Raw genomic sequence first — 19,662 nt, forward strand, 5'->3', positions numbered from 1 at the left:
GTATGAACTCGGAGATGCTCAATCAGATTTCCTCTCTTTGCAAAACTTCGTTTGCAATGATCACAGCTAAAGGGTTTCTCCCCTGTGTGAGTTCGCAGATGCTCAATCAGAGTTTTTTTCATTGCAAAACTTCGTTTGCAATGATCACAGGTAAAGGGTTTCTCCCCTGTGTGAGTCTTGACGTGGTACCATAAACTGCTGGAATGGAGGAACTGACGATTACAGAATTTGCAAAAGAGCCGTTCTCCAGTGTGAATCCTTTGATGACGTTTTAAATTGGACTTCGAAGCGAATTCTTTCTTGCAACTGTCACATCGATACTTCCGATTCGTTGACTTCTGATTATTTAAACCTGTAAAATACGATAAAATATAAATTTAAAAGCACTATCTAAAGATCAAAAGTATCTTCAATCTATTCAAAATAAAATATCTAAATTTAAGCACTATAACGTTTTGTGTGCAGATAGAAAACTAATTTGCAATTTTTTCACGAGTTTCCTTAAATTAAAATTTAAGTGTTACAACATATTCCCGTGATTCTACCACACCATACTCTAACTGCGTACACCAGTGTTTACATATATTACCAAAAGGCATAAATACTATCACAAATTAAAATGCCATTTATACATTCTTTCTATACATAATTTATATACAGTTTGCAAAAGAATATATATATAGATAATCATCTTCATTTAATTTTCTGCTTTTCGTCCTTTGCATGAAATATACTTTCTCCTTTGAGGCATTCTTGTATGATTTCTTATGACTGGTTTCAGTTTTGGTCTTCCGTAAACATAAGTTTAACACATTCTTCAGCTCTTACTAGAAATTCTCTTAATTGGTGAGTGATGGATCTGTAAATAACAAAAAGCTCTGTAAAACAAGATACGAGAATGGGGTTAAAACAATATTATCTACATCATATTGAATATGTTAAAACTAAAACTAATTCTTCTGAAAATTCTTGGGCATTTTACCCCAGAAAAGTAAAGCTTCATCGAAAACCTGAAAAAGAAAGAGATTCCAGTTAATATTCGTTATTAAAGTATATGTATTTACACACATTAAATTTCTTTCCACATAAAAAGAAAATATCTGCTGAAATCTCGACTTGTACTTCGTAACGAATCTTCCTTCTGTGTTTTCCTCTTAACGTAATTAACAAAGAGATTCTCTTCTTCATTCGAGACTGTAGATCATTTTGTTAGATTAATAAATTGCATTGATTCTATTGATTATCGAAGAAGTAACTATCTCTTAACATAAAGCTAACGTTATCAATAATTTGCCAAATATATTAACTTATTTTGGTAACCACTGAAAAAAGGTTTATTGACGAATAAGCAATGATGTGACTAAGGGGTACTGAAATTAATTTAAACTTAGGTAAGTCCTAGTTGACGTTTTATTATTAAAACTTATTATACTGGATAACTGGTTCTGCAAATTAAGTAAACAAAGTCAGAAAAACTGTCTTTATTTATCATCTGAACACATACACGATATCTTTGTGTTTCGGACTTATCAGCAGGTTTACCATCGAAAATCTCTAAAAACATTTCAATTTAAAATTGTAACAAAATTATTTATTTTGAAAAACCATAAAAGTTTCCGACAATAAAATAATTAAAAACTTATATTTCCTGGGTTTTTAAGTACAGGTAATCCCCGTATTACACGGCACTTCTATAGCACGGATTCACTCTAACACGGTTCGAGAATTGGAAACATCCCCCGTATAACACGGTGCTTTTACAGCACGGATTCACTCTAACACGGTTTGGGAATTGGGTAAAACCCTAGTACAACATAAAATGTAATAAAGGGTGTGTTCTTTTACATTTCCGCGTAACCCCGCGCGAGTATTCTAATTGTTTTCGTGGCTACTTGGAATGCTCTTTCAACAAATAATCCATTTAATGGTTAAATTTTACAATTGGGACTCTTCTTTTGCCTCTAAAAGCTCATTTTAGATTTATAGATGCCTCCATCATGATACTATCGGTAGTGCGGGCGCCGCCATCTTTCACTGTCATTCCTAAATTCCTATAAACAGCAGAACACTCCTGTTGCAGAGCGAACGCTATTAACGAACGCACCCACAAACTGTTACCAGTTGATGATGCTCATGCTAAGATCATCATATAAAATAATCCTCTGGTAAAATATTTACTTAAATAATAAATAAGTATTTTACCTATGAAAAAAATGAATAATAAATCCGATTTAATATGTTTTTTTTAATTTTTGTAACGTAACCCCCCTTTTCGCACTTGTTCTTTGTTTCGTATAACACGGATTCGCATAATACGGCTATTTTTTGGAACGTAACTCCCGTGTTATACGGGGGTTACCGGTACCTCCACGAAACCGACAATATTTAATGCAATATTCATTAATATCAATTCAAACATATTCCCGCTTTTAAAACAATATAATTAATTAAAAATAATGAAGATTGAACTTAACCCTACTTCATTTCTCCTTTTATACTTTCTCTCTCTCTATTAGAAAATGCTGTTCCATGATTGGTTTATTTCTCTTCCTGTGTTGTTGTTATTCTATGTTTTTGTTTAACTACAGTCGACCCCCTATAAGATCGTTGATTTTTCTGTTTTATATGAATTCCATGTTGTACGAGTCACTTAGATTTTACAAATACATGTGCCGGGCTGTGAACGGCTCACATATTTGTAAAATCTAAGTGACTCGTACAACATGTAATTCAGATAAAACGGAAAAATCAACGATCTTATAGGAGGGTCGACTGTATCGTATTTTGACGAGTATAAGTCGCTGTCAAGTATAAGACGCAGCCCTATTATGAGAGAAAAAATTTAGAAAAAAACTTTTTTAATGGGATTGTCTAAAGATGCATTTTATTCGTTTTTTTTTATTCAAGAATATGACGGATGGATGAATCGATACTGTAAAGTAGTGGCCTTTTAGCAGAGTGGGAACAAAAGAGGCGCGACCTTGTCAATTGGACCTACGTGCGGTCGGATAATACCACTTGTAAAGTATTGACTTGTAAACAAGGGTAAACAAAGGAAGCGCCGGCTTTGTTAATTGGACCCACTTGCAGTCAGACGGTAGTACATTTGCCATATTGTAAACAAACGAACGTAAACAAGTGGAGGACGTTTGTGTGAGCTCCACTCTCGTCGGATGACGGCGGACTCGATTGTAAGCTGTTCAGGCATAAAAAAGGGTTGTGATTGGTCGGAAGTCGCCGTTTCAAAATCCCTTAAATTGCGGGGCGAACGAGAGAGGAGGAGAGAAGGGCAAGAGACTGATAGACGGTTGTCTCAGGCACTTGGGAAGTCCGCTGAGTGTAAAGAGAGAGTGTTCTCCTCTGTTAATAATCTTCTCAGAGACGGGTTAGTGCTGAGACCGGACCGACCGTGTAGTTGAGCCGACTCCACAATCTGACTGAGGTCTCTCCAAAGGTTATTAGTTCCTAGACGCCAATCTGGCTCGTGAATTCACCACGCATGGTCATCGTGTACATATACTATGTTTTCTAACTTGTACTTTCTACTACTGTAAATAAACTGTAAATATATTCAATTTGAGTGTGGAGGTGTACTTTCCAACGAAACTGATTCATTACATCAGGTCGTGATACACAAGAAACCAACTCAACGAGACGGAGTTGGGAAGGAACGGCAATAAGATCTTCACTGATACCTTTAATTACTGTAAACTGAAATAATATCATTTCTTAATGTAAAATCAGAGGTCACGTGATGACAGTCGACATAACATGGCGGCGATGACTCGTGTGTCGCTACTCTGATAATCTAGATACTCTATCCATTCGGTTGAGGGACCATCTGCTTAACGGACCACTGCACAGGTTGTTCCTTAGAGTGGACCACTATTGTAGATAATTTCACTGTAAAAATGGTTACATGTCGAGTATAAGACGCACCATGATTTTGAGCCCCAAAAAGTAGTAAAAAAAAGTGCGACTTATACTCGTCAAAATATGGTATATAGATGTGAACGTACATTTGTTTTTTATAATTATATATTTTTTTCTTTATTTTTACTGCGTTCAAATCCACTTCGCATCCCTTTAAATTACAATGTTTCGCTACCGCGGAATTTGCATAATTCCATTTGATTGCACGAATATGTTCTTTTAATTTTACTTTTAGTTTTCTTTTTGTTTTCCCAATTATTGTTTCTTCTGGTTACAACTACAATTAAACGAATATACCACACCTTTTTCTTCTGTTATTTCGTATTTTCGGTCGTTTCTATAAGAAAGATGTTTTTTAGTTAAAATATAATTTTCAAAAAGGCTACAGAAAACATTAATTCGAAATAAAAATACAGAAGCAGAATAGCATTAATTACTTAGATATAACAATTGAAAAAAGAGAAGATAGATTAATTTATAAAAAATATGTAAAACCGACACAGATTCCCAAAAATAATTAATTACAAATCTATTATTCCTATTAGTATAAAATTTAATATATTTAAAATGTATACGGAAAAAATAAAATATAGAACAAGTGAAACAGAGACCCAGAAACAGCAAGAGGAAGAAATAATTAAAATGTACCTACAAAATTTTTACAGGAAAAATAAATAGAAAAATTAGAAAAAGTTAAACAAACAAAAAAGTTATTAAATAAGGAAAAACAATTTGTAAAGGCAGTGTATGTGTTACAGTTAAAGCTCGAAAGTCGTTAATCTCCAGATTACCTAGCTAATCTGCAGATTAACTAGGATGATCCGTTAAAATTATGAAAATTGTTCTATTTCTCAAATTACCTACGTAATGTGCAGATTATCTAAGTAATCTGCAAATTACCTACTAGGCACTCGGTAAAGTGAAAACAAGATCTTTGTCACAAATAAATGTACCACAAATAGGTGTGCTTGTCGCAGAAACCAATTGCTATGAAATTCAAAGTGTCACCAATCTTTAGACTGCACTAATAAGTAAGCACAATTGGATAATGTTACCTATGGTGAGTAAAATGGCGGCTCGTCTATGATTCCATCAAAGAGAAGAAAGGAAACAGTGGAGACGCACATTCAAACCTAACCTAATCTATTCTAATAATTTGGTTGGTAATAATTATGGTAATTTATTAGACTAGGTTAAATTAGGTTAGAACGTGCGTCCCACTGTTTCCTTTCTTCTCTTTGCTAGAATTAGAGACGAGCCGCCATTTTACTCACCATAGGTAACATTAACTGCAAAATTATATCACGCGATCACCAGAAAAAGTATGATAACTTTATTATTTTTCGTCTCCGGTCCAAAAGTTGGGTATCATTGAAGTCGTCTCGGTCCCCTCAGTTCAGATAGATATTCAAAGTCCCAAAATTCCTTAGGTAGTTATCTATATAATAATTTCCCTAATTGTATTAATATTTTAAACCGTTTGATTTTTTGTATGTCTTTTTAATTGGTTGATGATTGATTCTATCAACTAATTTGTCGATTGTTTGATTGTATTAACTTGATTCTTTAGATATCGAAAATTAAATAAAGAACATTATGTTAATTTAAGCGTACAGAAACGTTGCTGTTGTTACAGCAAAGATCTTATTTTCACTTTACGAGTGCCTAGTAGGTAATTTGCAGATTACCTAGATAATCTGCACATTACCTAGGTAATTTCAGAAATTGAACAATTTTAGCCACTTTAACGGATCACCCTAGTTAATCTGCAGATTAGCTAGATAATGTACACATTAACGACTTTCGAGCTTTAGCGGTAAGATGTGTACCGAAGTTGTTTGAAAGAATTAAAAATTAATAGAAAGTAAAATAAATTTAATATTCAAAAAAATAAGTTCAACTAAAAAACATCTTTGTAATATACCAAAAATACGAAATAACAGAAGTATATTCGTTTAATCATAGTTGTAACCATAAGAAAACATATATTGGGGAAACAAAAAGAAAACTAACAGTAAAATTAAACGAACATATTCGTGCAATCAAACGGAATTATGCAAATTCTGCGGTAGGGAAACATTGCAATTTAAAGGGATGCGAAGTGAATTTGAATGCAGTAAAATTGAAGAAAAAAGAGAAAAACAATTATAAAAGACAATTGTACGAACACATCTACATAGTTAAACAAAAATATAGAATAATAACAACACGGGAAGAGAAATAGACCAATTATGGAAGTGCATCTATAGAGGGAGAAAGGGAATTATTTATTATTGGAATATGTGTAAACCAATCTTCATTATTTTAAATTTGGATACTGAAATTTTTTCTTATTTGAAAGTTTATAGAAAAAAGTAAGTTTGAAAATTTCGAGTCATTTTGTTTTTACATGTGCATTTATGAACGATGTATACATTCGTTCCCTCTTCAGTAATAGTTCTACACAAGAATTCATTATATTAAATATCATACATTATTTATATTTTAAAACAATAATGAAATCAGTTCTTACATATTAAAAAATCTAGTAACGAGTTGCTTAACTTTCCCGGCTTTTATGCGATTTTTTCATAAAAACTTTGTGTATTTTTAATTATTATAGAATAGCAAAGTACTTAATTATGAGGGTACAAATGAGTTTTATCAAAATTCGTAAATGCTAATAACAAGTAAAATCTTCATTAAGCCCAGCCTTACGCGAGATACGACACGTGGCCACCCTGTAACTTCCCTTCCCCTCCATCTTACATCATAAAAATTTAATAGTCTCAATGCTCCTTATAAACAAGCTACTGTGTTCGAAATTTCTTTTATTATCTTTATTCCATCCTGATATATTAAGTAATTAATTAAATGGAATAGACAAAACACACATCCACGGAATTTTTTACCGCTTTTCGGTTCAGGTCTCGAAACGTAAAGATTGCATATTTGACACGATTCCATAACTTTTCCTTGTTATATATACGCAACAGCCGGAAATAAAAAGTAATGGTTCTGTGAAATCCGGAATTTTTGCCGAATTTTCCGATTAATAACCCGCAGTTTCCTAAACCCCCAATTAAATTTTCCTTTAAACCCTAAACGGAGATCTAACGTAAAAAAGGGAAAAATTCCGATCTCCCCTTTCGTTCAAAGTAAACATCCGTCCATTTCGAAAATAATCCCACATTCCAACTCCAAAGTCGATAGTTAGCATGGGCCCGGGAACAACTTTGACCCATCCGCATACCTTTTACCTCACAACAGTTGGTCACATGACTATTCTCCCACGACGAAACTATAAAAGCCTCTTATTTCCCCCTCTCGAGGGAGTCGTTCATCCACCGTTACTTCGATATCGTGTCCTACGAATATTATATCCTACAAACACTGTCCTAAGAATCTTATATCCTACGAATCCTACGTGATCCTTCAAATATTACGTTTAATCGTATTTTCCTCAACGTGAAACATAAAATTTTTTCCTCAAAGGATTATCATCAGAAAGAGGTATGAAACAAATGTTTGTGAACTCTCTCTCGGCCCTTCGCGTTTTACGGACTCAGATTTTTCCCTTGAAATTAGTTATTGTAATATCTATGTAGCTAATAAATCTTTGTTATCTCGTTAAATTGGTGTCCTCTTTTACTCGTATATCGCCTGTCAGCTTACCGACGGCACTCCTCCCTCCGCTACTCGACCCGAAACATTAAATCCCGTTACAGCGGGAAAAAGGATAAACTTTAATCCATCCTGACAGTGAGAAGGTTTAACAACCTGTTGGCGGATCGGAAGACCTACACCCTCCCGGCGGTTCACATTTCCAAGCAAAGTTTCAAATCCATATACTGTATAGTACTTCCAGATCGTATATTTTAAATAATTCATTAAAAACAACTCACTAATTTCTAATGTTAGAAATACACTGTGTAAATATAATATTAATATTTAATATTGTTCAATAACACTATAATCGACATAATTACTAACATTTATCCTTTACTATTTCATACAAATTAAAAAATACTTTTCTATCTCTTATACCGGGGATAAAATAGAAGTTATTGCGTAGTTGCTTATTCTCCGAAGAGTCTGGGAAAATGACTTCTGAAAAGTCTTTTAAGTGTAACTGGCACATCTTTAAGCATTAGAATTGTGAAAAAAACTGGAAAAATCCACGTGGCCAGCCCGTCCTTGCCAGGCTCAAACCCACGACCGAACTACTAGTGTTCGTTTGGTCAATAGTGTGCTATTTTTTACTATCTTATTACAATGATGCTTTTTTACTTTAATGGGCTTTTTTGTTACGCCTTCTATTATGTCATAATACAGTTTATTAAATTACATACCTTCTTATATATTAATAAAATTTTCCTTTTTACAATTTATTACTTTCCCATCTGTTATGTATTTAAGAGAGAGTAGTAAGAAGAATGGTGAGATGACCCCCCAAGATTTTACATTCTTCGACTGAGAACATCTTGAAACGTCGAGAAATGCAAAAAATTTTGATTCTTTACTGTATGTACGTACTTAAGTGTGAGTTTGTGTCTCTGGGGGACAATGTTGTTCATCCACTTTAAAGCTTAACTCCTGTGCGTTTCGCGAAAATTTCTGAAATCTTGCTAGGTGCTTTATAGTAAAACTGACGCTGCTAAATTTTGGTGATTATAGATCGAACGGATGGAGCGATAAAGGCGGTGTTCTGTATCTCCAGTAAGGTCACACTTCATGATGATTTTATTTTAGAGGAGTCATTAAGTATAAATTTTTTTATGTGAATTCATTAATTCTAATTTCTTAACCTAACCTTTTTTATCCTTTATACAGTCAAACGTCGAGTTTCGAACGGCTCTGTTTACGAACAAAATTTTAAACGTCATATTTCCTCCTGTTGTCGAATAATCTACTCCGCAAAAGACGTCCACAGACGATCAACTCTGTATATTTCCTGTGTTAATGTATTGATACTTGTCTGTATCGATTTATTTGATTATATTTCACGCAGACAATCAGATGCGAGTCTCTATCGCACTTTGTAAAGTGCTTGTTTCTGTTGTTCGTGAAGAAACATTTTGTTTTTAATAAATATATAAATTACATATAGATATGAATAATATAATATTATGTTGCACGTGAAGTTTGTTATATGNCAAAAAGTACACGAAAATGGCTTTTCCCCTGTATGCACTCGGACATGTTGAATCAGATATACTTTCTGTGCAAAACTCCGTTTGCAATGATCACAGGTAAATGGTTTCTCCCCGGTGTGAGTTCGCAGATGTTCAATCAGATTTCCTTTCTGTGTAAAACTCCGTTTGCAATGATCACAGCTAAAGGGTTTCTCCCCTGTGTGAGTCTTGACGTGGTACCATAAACTGCTGGAATGGAGGAACTGACGATTACAGAATTTGCAAAAGAGCCGTTCTCCAGTGTGAATCCTTTGATGACGTTTTAAATTGGACTTCGAACCGAATTCTTTCTTGCAACTGTCACATCGATACTTCCCATTACTTGACTTCTGATTATTTAAACCTGTAAAATACGATAAAATATAAATATTAAAATCATTGTCTAAAGATAAAAGTCTCTTCAATTTATTCACAATTAAATATCTAAATTTAAGCACTCTATTTTTAACGTTTTCTATGCAGATAGAAAACGAATTTGCAATTTTTTCACGAGTTTCCTTAAATTAAAATTTAAGTGTTACAACATATTCCCGTGATTTCACCACACCATACACTAACTGCGTACACCAATGTTTACATATATTACCAACAGGCATAAATACTATCACAAAATAAAATGCCATTTATACATTTTTTCTATACACAATTTATATGCTGTTTGCAATAAAAATATATAGATAATCATCTTCATTTAATTTTCTGCTTTTCGTCCTTTGCATGAAATATACTTTCTCCTTTGATGCATTCTTGTATGATTTCTTATCACTAATTTCAGTTTTGGTCTTCCGTAAACAAAAGTTTAACACATTCTTCAGCTCTTATTAGAAATGCTCTTAATTGATGAATGATGGATCTGTAAATAACAAAAAGCTCTGTAAAACAAGATACGAGAATGGAATTAAAACATTACTATCTACATCATATTAAATATGTTAAAACTAAAACTAATTCTTCTGGAAATTCTTCGACATTTTACCCCAGAAAAGTAAACCTTCATCGAAAACCTAAAAAAGAAAGAGATTCCAGTTAATATTCCTTATTAAAGTATATCTATTTACACATATTAAATTTCTTTCCACATAAAAAGAAAATATCTGCTGAAATCTCGACTTGTACTTCGTAACGAATCTTCCTTCTGTGTTTTCCTGTTATGTAATTAACAAAGAGATTCTCTTCTTCATTCGAGACTGTAGATCATTTTGTTAGATTAATAAATTGCATTGATTCTATTGATTATCGAAGAAGTAACTATCTCTTAACGTAAAGCTAACGTTATCAATAATTTGCCGAATATATTAACTTATTTTGGTAACCACTGAGAAAAGGTTTATTGACGAATTAGCAAAGATGTGACTAAGGGGTACTGAAATTAATTTAAACTTAGATAAGTCCTAGTTGACGTTTTATTGTTAAAACTTATTATACTGGATAACTGGTTCTGCAAATTAAGTAAACAAAGTCAGAAAAACTGTTTTTATTTATCACCTGAACACATACACGATATCTTTGTGTTTCGGACTTATCAGCAGGTTTACCATCGAAAATCTCTAAAAACATTTCAATTTAAAATTGTAACAAAATTATTTATTTTGAAAAACCATAAAAGTTTCCGACAATAAAATAATTAAAAACTTANACTATACAGAACTATCATAAAAGTATACCAGTAAATACTTATCGGTTGGGTTAAGTTATAAATCTACTCATGATTCACATAATCAGGCGAGGGCGGCCAAAAATCCAGCGGGCAGGTGACTAACAGCCCAGAACCGGTCCTGGATAGAATCATTGGAAGCGTTATACGCGGGTAGCTTCCAGCATCTAAACCAGGTGAAGTTGGTGCTCTGTAAAGCGCATGCGCGAATAAGTATAATCTTGCTGTTTGAAAGCTGACAATATAGCGCTTCCATTCCGCCACTAATATTCGAATATACAATAGCGATCTTATCATTTTTTTCACGTGTAGTATAGAAATTTGTAATAAGATACATAATGCGATAATAATAAAATATTAATTTTAATTATATGAAAATAATCGCACAATATGTATTTATTTTTTAGAAAATACAAGGAAAGCGGTGGAAGCGCCGCTTCCCTAGTATGACAGCACGCCACTTGTTCAAATGCACTTCTCATCCCTTTAAACTACAATGTTCCGCTATCGCGGAATTTGCATAATTTTCTTTGATTGCACGAATATGTTCTTTTAATTTTACTTTTAGTTTTCTTTTTGTTTCCCCGATATATGTTTTCTTCTGGTTACAACTACAGTTTAAAAAATATACCGTACCTTATTCTTCTGTTATTTCGTATTTTTTGGTCGTTCCTATAACAAAGATGTTTTTTAGTTGAAATATAATTTTGAAAAAGGCTAACCAGATAACAGAAAATATTAATTCGAAATAAAAATAGAGAAGCAGAATAGCATTAATTACTTAGATCTAACAATTGAAAAAAGAGAAGATAGATTAATTAATAAAAAATATGTAAAACCGACACAGATTCCCAAAAATAATTAATTACAAATCTATTATTCTTATTAATATGAAATTTAATATATTTAAAATGTATACGGAAAAAATAAAATATAGAACAACTGAAACAGAGACCCAGAAATAAGAAGAGGAAGAAATAATTAAAATGTACCTAAAAATTTTTACTGGAAAAATGCATAGAAAAATTAGAAGATAAACGAAAAAAATTAATAAATAAGGAGAAACAATTTGTAAAAGTAGTGTATGTACCAAAGTTATTTGAAATAATTCAAAAATTAATATAAAGTAAAATAAATTTAATACTCGAAAAAATAAGTTCAAGTAAAAAACATCTTTGTAATATACCAAAAATACGAAATAACAGAAGTAAATTCGTTTAATTGTAGTTGTAACCAGAAGAAAACATAAAACATATATTGGGAAAACAAAAAGAAAACCTAAAGTAAGATTAAAATAACATATTCGTGCAATCAAAGGGAATTATGCAAATTCTGTGGTAGGGAAACATTGTAATTTAAAGGGATGCGAAGTGAATTTGAACACAGTAAAAATGAAGAAAAGAAAAGAAAAACAATTATAAAAGACAGTTGTAAGAACACATCTACATAGTTAAACAAAAAGATAGAATAATAACAACACAGGAAGAGAAATAGACCAATTATGGAACTGCATCATCTATAGAGGGAGAAAGGGAATTATTTATTATTGGAATATGTGTCAACCAATCTTCATTATTTTAAATTTGGCTACTGAAATTCTTTCTTAGTTGAAAGTTTATAGAAAAAAGTAACTTTGAAAATTTCGAGTCATTTTGTTTTTACATGTGCATTTATGAACGATGTATACATTCGTTCCCTCTTCAGTAATAGTTCTACACAAGAATTCATTATATTAAATATCATACATTATTTATATTTTAAAACAATAATGAAATCAGTTCTTACATATTAAAAAATCTAGTAACGAGTTGCTTAACTTTCCCGGCTTTTATGCGATTTTTTCATAAAAACTTTGTGTATTTTTAATTATTATAGAATAGCAAAGTACTTAATTATGAGGGTACAAATGAGTTTTATCAAAATTCGTAAATGCTAATAACAAGTAAAATCTTCATTAAGCCCAGCCTTACGCGAGATACGACACGTGGCCACCCTGTAACTTCCCTTCCCCTCCATCTTACATCATAAAAATTTAATAGTCTCAATGCTCCTTATAAACAAGCTACTGTGTTCGAAATTTCTTTTATTATCTTTATTCCATCCTGATATATTAAGTAATTAATTAAATGGAATAGACAAAACACACATCCACGGAATTTTTTACCGCTTTTCGGTTCAGGTCTCGAAACGTAAAGATTGCATATTTGACACGATTCCATAACTTTTCCTTGTTATATATACGCAACAGCCGGAAATAAAAAGTAATGGTTCTGTGAAATCCGGAATTTTTGCCGAATTTTCCGATTAATAACCCGCAGTTTCCTAAACCCCCAATTAAATTTTCCTTTAAACCCTAAACGGAGATCTAACGTAAAAAAGGGAAAAATTCCGATCTCCCCTTTCGTTCAAAGTAAACATCCGTCCATTTCGAAAATAATCCCACATTCCAACTCCAAAGTCGATAGTTAGCATGGGCCCGGGAACAACTTTGACCCATCCGCATACCTTTTACCTCACAACAGTTGGTCACATGACTATTCTCCCACGACGAAACTATAAAAGCCTCTTATTTCCCCCTCTCGAGGGAGTCGTTCATCCACCGTTACTTCGATATCGTGTCCTACGAATATTATATCCTACAAACACTGTCCTAAGAATCTTATATCCTACGAATCCTACGTGATCCTTCAAATATTACGTTTAATCGTATTTTCCTCAACGTGAAACATAAAATTTTTTCCTCAAAGGATTATCATCAGAAAGAGGTATGAAACAAATGTTTGTGAATTCTCTCTCGGCCCTTCGCGTTTTACGGACTCAGATTTTTCCCTTGAAATTAGTTATTGTAATATCTATGTAGCTAATAAATCTTTGTTATCTCGTTAAATTGGTGTCCTCTTTTACTCGTATATCGCCTGTCAGCTTACCGACGGCACTCCTCCCTCCGCTACTCGACCCGAAACATTAAATCCCGTTACAGCGGGAAAAAGGATAAACTTTAATCCATCCTGACAGTGAGAAGGTTTAACAACCTGTTGGCGGATCGGAAGACCTACACCCTCCCGGCGGTTCACATTTCCAAGCAAAGTTTCAAATCCATATACTGTATAGTACTTCCAGATCGTATATTTTAAATAATTCATTAAAAACAACTCACTAATTTCTAATGTTAGAAATACACTGTGTAAAAATAATATTAATATTTAATATTGTTCAATAACACTATAATCGACATAATTACTAACATTTATCCTTTACTATTTCATACAAATTAAAAAATACTTTTCTATCTCTTATACCGGGGATAAAATAGAAGTTATTGCGTAGTTGCTTATTCTCCGAAGAGTCTGGGAAAATGACTTCTGAAAAGTCTTTTAAGTGTAACTGGCACATCTTTAAGCATTAGAATTGTGAAAAAAACTGGAAAAATCCACGTGGCCAGCCCGTCCTTGCCAGGCTCAAACCCACGACCGAACTACTAGTGTTCGTTTGGTCAATAGTGTGCTATTTTTTACTATCTTATTACAATGATGCTTTTTTACTTTAATGGGCTTTTTTGTTACGCCTTCTATTATGTCATAATACAGTTTATTAAATTACATACCTTCTTATATATTAATAAAATTTTCCTTTTTACAATTTATTACTTTCCCATCTGTTATGTATTTAAGAGAGAGTAGTAAGAAGAATGGTGAGATGACCCCCCAAGATTTTACATTCTTCGACTGAGAACATCTTGAAACGTCGAGAAATGCAAAAAATTTTGATTCTTTACTGTATGTACGTACTTAAGTGTGAGTTTGTGTCTCTGGGGGACAATGTTGTTCATCCACTTTAAAGCTTAACTCCTGTGCGTTTCGCGAAAATTTCTGAAATCTTGCTAGGTGCTTTATAGTAAAACTGACGCTGCTAAATTTTGGTGATTATAGATCGAACGGATGGAGCGATAAAGGCGGTGTTCTGTATCTCCAGTAAGGTCACACTTCATGATGATTTTATTTTAGAGGAGTCATTAAGTATAAATTTTTTTATGTGAATTCATTAATTCTAATTTCTTAACCTAACCTTTTTTATCCTTTATACAGTCAAACGTCGAGTTTCGAACGGCTCTGTTTACGAACAAAATTTTAAACGTCATATTTCCTCCTGTTGTCGAATAATCTACTCCGCAAAAGACGTCCACAGACGATCAACTCTGTATATTTCCTGTGTTAATGTATTGATACTTGTCTGTATCGATTTATTTGATTATATTTCACGCAGACAATCAGATGCGAGTCTCTATCGCACTTTGTAAAGTGCTTGTTTCTGTTGTTCGTGAAGAAACATTTTGTTTTTAATAAATATATAAATTACATATAGATATGAATAATATAATATTATGTTGCACGTGAAGTTTGTTTTATGCATAAAATACAGCGAAAACCTAAAAAAGAAAAGAAGTTTCACTCCATTCAATAATTACAATAGAAAATATACTTTACCAGTTCTTTACCTCCGTCCTCTATTTCCTTCTAAAATACGTAACGTAACTGTCAATTTTATTTTAAAAAGAACAATTGGCGTCACCTGATTAAAATATGAAAATTTTTAATTTTTAAAAGTAAAGTACAGAAAGTGCAAAAATTTATCTTTCATTGGGTTATTGTTGAAAAAAATGAATAACTGTGAAGTATTATGAATATTTGATTTATTAATGAAAGTATTATTTATGTTGGAGCCAAATAACCACCAACGATCGAAATGTGCTGCAAAACGAGGACAATTTGTGTTTGAATCGATTTTCTCTTCTTATAAATCATTAATTATGAATTATTCCATTCAATCTTCTCTATTGAGCAGAATTGTGGGATTACTAATAACAATTAACCATCTATATATGTCAATTTTACTTGGTTTGTCCAATATACTGTATAAATCTTTATTTTTAAACCGATCTGGACCATAATTTGTATGAGTATTATGTTTGGTCGTATCCGATTCGAACGAAATTAGGTGACACGTAGTCCTAAACAAAAACAGATCCTTATCCACTTCTCGGATATATACAGAGTCTTTCCAGAGCCATCCATCGAAACTTCCGAACAATCAATTCGTCGTGTCGTCAATTCAACCCTCAACCCGATCGGGAACGAAGCGCATCGTCAGATCCTCTGCAAGGTATTTATCCGTCCGCGAATTTATGTAAACTCTCTCTCAAGACTGGGACTCGCGCGGATAGTTAATATAATATATTAAGCCATTAATACAAAATACTAGTCTTATAAAGGGATCGCCCAAATGTTCAACCGTCCAATTATAAACTGCCTATGTTAGTCTAATTGTAAATTGTTCGACATTAAAAATTGGAAATAAAGATGTTTAGAGGCTAGAACCCATATTTTAAAGTTACAAACGGCTGTGCGTTGTATCACCTCTATAGTATCATGTATTCTTCTCTATTAATCAATGACACGTGTACTGTACATAAACTAGTAAAATTACACCATGTTAATTCAACTTTGTAGAATTATTTTTTAATCAACGAAACTATTTTCTTTCGGTACATAAAGACAATTGCTTTATATACAATATCAAAGTTACAAAATGAAAAAATAAAACTTCAAAAATTTCTTTCTATATTCAATAAAATCGAAATACGAAATTAATACAAATAAATACTTTAGTCAACATGTTCATTCATAACAAATATCGTTATTTATTATTATGATATTTATTAATATGACAATTTAAATTACTTTTAAAACAGAACTTTTGTAAGCAATAATTACACGAAAACGGCTTTTCCCCTGTATGAACACGCAGATGTTCAATCAGATTTCCTTTCTGTGTAAAACTCCGTTTGCAATAATCACAGGTAAAGGGTTTCACCCCGGTGTGTGTCTTGACGTGGTACCATAAACTGCTGGAATGGATAAATTGACGATTACAGAATTTGCAAAAGAGCCGTTCTCCAGTGTGAATCCTTTGATGACGTTTTAAATTGGACTTCGAAGCGAATTCTTTCTTGCAACTGTCACATTCATACTTCCCATTCTTTCCCTTCTCAATGTTTATACCTGTAAAATACAATATATAAAAAGAGTAAAACCAATGTTTAAAAGACAAAAACTCTCTTCAATTTATTCTCAATCAAATATCTAAATTTAAATCACACTATTTTAAAAGTACTGTGAATGCTTAAAATGCAGATAGACAAAGAATCTTTCTTTCTGTGGTTATTTTCTTTGAATAAAATTTAGATTAATACCACACGAAGAAAAACATTACACCAGAAACACTAACTATTCACACATATTACCCACACACTAAAACGATATCACAAATTAATAACAAATATAATTTATACATTTTTCAATGAAAACAATTTATATGAAATGTATTTTGCAAAATCAAAATATTTGAAAAATAGTTTTAAAATATCTTCGTTGATTTTTTTCTTTTTCTTCACTCGCATGAAAGATGTTTTCCTTGTTGATATATTCTTGTAATGATTTCACAACACTGGCTTTAATTTTAGTGTTCCGTTAACGACAGAAGTCCAACACATCCATCGACTATTCTTGTGTTTTTCTAGAAACTATTCTTCATTTAGTAGTAAATAGGAATGTTTTTGATTGGCGGGTAGTGAATCTGAAAGCAATAAAAGTCCCGAATGAAATCAGATACGACAATATCGTCACACATTACTATCTAAGTCAAATTTAAAATTTTCAAAATCAAATTTAATAATTTTAGAAATTCTTCTTCGGACATTTCACGCCATAAAATAGCAGTTCGATTTAAAACCTGAAAAAGAAACTAATTCAAATTAATTTATTATATAAGTGTCTACTGGGACATATGGTATTAGTAGGACTTGTTATAATGGTGTCCGGAATCTATGAATTGAGGATACTTATTCCGAAAAAACAATCTTTATTGTTCACTTTTTTCAGCTGTACACACTTTGTGTTTCGGACCTCTTGTTCCCTCGTTAGCAAATTTACTGTCATCACTTGCTAAAACAAGATTTTATATGTTGTTATATTTTTCCGACAATAATGCGATTAAAATGATTTAGGTTTTTAGTGGATAAGTACATGAAAATTTGAAAAGATCAACACAAATTTGGTATTATATTTTCAAACATTAAACCTCTCTATATATATAACCGAGACGAGTTGATGATAATAATAAGCCCAGAGCCCAAACGGTTAGGAGTTGAAAGCTGAAATTTGGTACACAGTTAGGGTACGTGACGAAAACGCACACTAGGAAGGGATTTTTCGAAATTCCCCCGAGGGGAGAGAGACAGGATTAAGCTTAACACTTCCATCAACAATAGAAGTGTTAAATAACAATGCAAGTGTTAACAATGGAAGTGTTAAGAGAAAGTGCAGGTTTTTTTCGTTTTTGCAGGAAATCGAAGATATTTTTAGACCCATCTAAAAATTCTCTAATTAGTCTAGAAACGGGGGACCCAATTCTTGCATTCTTTGAAAACGGGTAAAGTTGACTATAACGTAATCTTAATCTTCGCTATCGTTTCCTTTGCCCGAGCAACGCCGGGCCTACCTGCTGGTATACAATAAGCAGATGAACAATACAGATTGTTTTTTCCGAACAAGTTTCAATTCGCAGTACTCGGACACCTACTAATACGATATGTCCCAGTAGACACTTACATATTAGATTTTATGATAAACACACAAAGGTATATAAATGAATTCAAATTAATTTTACTCATCCAGGAACAGTGTCAATGTATTTCAAATGTTTATATATAAAGTACTGTACTTTTATTTGCGATTTTTTAAATTAGGTATAAATGTATTTTATGAAGAATTAATTTCCCTTCGGTCTTTCTATTTTACAGCTTTCATTGCAGAACTAAGTTATAAAAACTGAATCGTTTCTTGAAAAGTTTTTTAATTAAAATTACCTTAGGAAAAAAGTGAAAATCTACTTACTAATTTAACAAACTTCAGTCAAGAAAGACACGGAAAATACCAGAATACTCGTTACCACTGTCCACAAGAACCAGGGGAACTCGATACACCATAAAATGTTATCTGAAAAGTCTCCTCTTCCGCTTCGTTAAAATCTTCCTTCTGTTTTTTTTCTTTCTGGTGAAATCGTTAACGAGGTTTTCTCCTTCAATCAAGACTGTAAATTATGTTACATTTAAAATTATCTACACCCAGACTATCGATTGTAGAAATAAAATGGCGACAGTCAAAAGGTCGACGAAAGGGACTAACCTGCCTGTGTGGACGAGAATTCCATAAGCTTCCATTCATTTCGTCGTAGGGCTGAAGGAAAACACAATCTTCACCCTCTCTGTCTTCACAGACACAAACAATCGTGGGTTATCTACAGAGTAAAATAAAACTTCTGTCGACTTTTTTCTGTATCCAAAACAGAAATACGTCACTAGTAACTAGCGAAGATTCGTGAATTTCACCTATTTGTTGTGCTTTCCTCTTCTTTTTTTAATGACGAACCGATTCCAAGACGATGGCCGAAAACGAAAAGGAAGAAAACAACCAAATGAACGTGTCCTTCGATTTCTTCGTAAAAGATTTAGCTCATCGGAACACAATTTTCAATGTATTCAGTACTTACAATAAAAACATACTTTATCATTTCTCTAACCGAAATCTGCACGAAATCCAGCAAATGCATTGCTGCACTTCATTCAACCTAACTGTCAATTTTTTTTTTTTAAAAAAATAAAATAGTGGCGCCATCTAATATTTAAAATTCAATAATGTCAAATTATTTTTACAGAATTTGTGGGTCTAAAATTTCTGAAAATAATCTTTTATTCATCTTTTAATGTTGAAAAAATGAATTCTCTCGAAACTATTATAAAGAATTATTTTGAACTGAAGTAGTCACGAATCATGAAAATCGGTG

The 19,662-nt window shown here is 32.4% G+C and overlaps 1 protein-coding gene and 1 long non-coding RNA gene across 2 annotated transcripts in view; both read right to left on the bottom strand.

The window, feature by feature from the left end:
• Positions 1 to 19,436, bottom strand: part of LOC111629791 (gastrula zinc finger protein XlCGF57.1-like) — a 29,102-nt gene extending 9,666 nt beyond the window's left edge. Inside the window, exons 1-4 of the mRNA XM_023373700.1 lie at positions 19,005 to 19,436; positions 16,458 to 16,820; positions 9,079 to 9,450; positions 9 to 367 (exon numbers count right to left, since the gene is read on the bottom strand). Coding sequence (XP_023229468.1) covers positions 9 to 367; positions 9,079 to 9,450; positions 16,458 to 16,820; positions 19,005 to 19,029 — 1,119 coding nt within the window. The 5' untranslated portion in view covers positions 19,030 to 19,436. The remainder of the gene's footprint in view (positions 1 to 8; positions 368 to 9,078; positions 9,451 to 16,457; positions 16,821 to 19,004) is intronic.
• Positions 9,479 to 15,287, bottom strand: LOC111629788. Its single transcript, XR_002757403.1, has 3 exons — positions 15,246 to 15,287; positions 10,025 to 10,111; positions 9,479 to 9,960 (listed from the first exon to the last, which is right to left on the bottom strand). It is a non-coding gene; the product is annotated as an uncharacterized LOC111629788 (long non-coding RNA).
• Positions 19,437 to 19,662: the final 226 nt, after the last annotated feature.

Source organism: Centruroides sculpturatus, unplaced genomic scaffold (assembly GCF_000671375.1).
Source record: "Centruroides sculpturatus isolate CEXI.00-Female unplaced genomic scaffold, Cexi_2.0 scaffold536, whole genome shotgun sequence".
Lineage (NCBI taxonomy): Eukaryota > Metazoa > Arthropoda > Arachnida > Scorpiones > Buthidae > Centruroides > Centruroides sculpturatus.